This window comes from Triticum dicoccoides, chromosome 1B, assembly GCF_002162155.2.
Source record: "Triticum dicoccoides isolate Atlit2015 ecotype Zavitan chromosome 1B, WEW_v2.0, whole genome shotgun sequence".
Lineage (NCBI taxonomy): Eukaryota > Viridiplantae > Streptophyta > Magnoliopsida > Poales > Poaceae > Triticum > Triticum dicoccoides.
The window spans coordinates 541,878,084-541,878,569 of NC_041381.1; the positions used below are offsets into that span (position 1 = coordinate 541,878,084).

General features: G+C 66.7%; 1 protein-coding gene across 1 annotated transcript in view; it reads left to right on the forward strand.

Annotated features, from left to right (window-relative positions):
• The first annotated feature begins 230 nt into the window (after positions 1–230).
• Positions 231–486, forward strand: part of LOC119348311 (selT-like protein) — a 6,079-nt gene continuing 5,823 nt past the window's right edge. The window contains exon 1 of the mRNA XM_037616509.1: positions 231–486. This exon is cut by the window's right edge and continues 1 nt beyond it. Within this exon, the coding sequence (XP_037472406.1) occupies positions 305–486 (182 nt within the window). The 5' untranslated portion in view covers positions 231–304.

Consider the following 486-nt stretch of genomic DNA (forward strand, 5'->3'; position numbering starts at 1 on the left):
AGTTCGTGGGCCGTCTAAATCCAGAAGGCCGATGGCATCCACACCACCGTCGTGGGCCGTAAGTTGGAAGTAGACATTTCCATCCGAGCCCAAGCCCACACAGCCTCCACCACCACCAAAAGATTCCCGGCCTTTGGCCGCACGAAGTTGGAGCCCCACTGACAGCACTGACCCACACCACCGGACCCACCTGGCAGGCAGCTTGACGGAGGAAGGTGCTTCGTCGCCTTCAGCACCGGCTCCGCCTCTTTCCGTTCCGCGTCCCAGAAAAGAAGGGAGGAGAGCGGGCGACCGGAAGGCGGCGATGGCCATGGACCGCGTGCAGCTCCTCCTCGTCGGCCTCCCCGCGCTGCTCTTCATCTCCGACCTCTCCCACATCTTCGCGCCGCCGCCTCCGCACCTGCGCCACCCCCACGGCCACCCCCCGCACCACCGCCACCCTCATCCGCCCCACCATCCCCACCAGCCGCACCCGCCGCACCACCA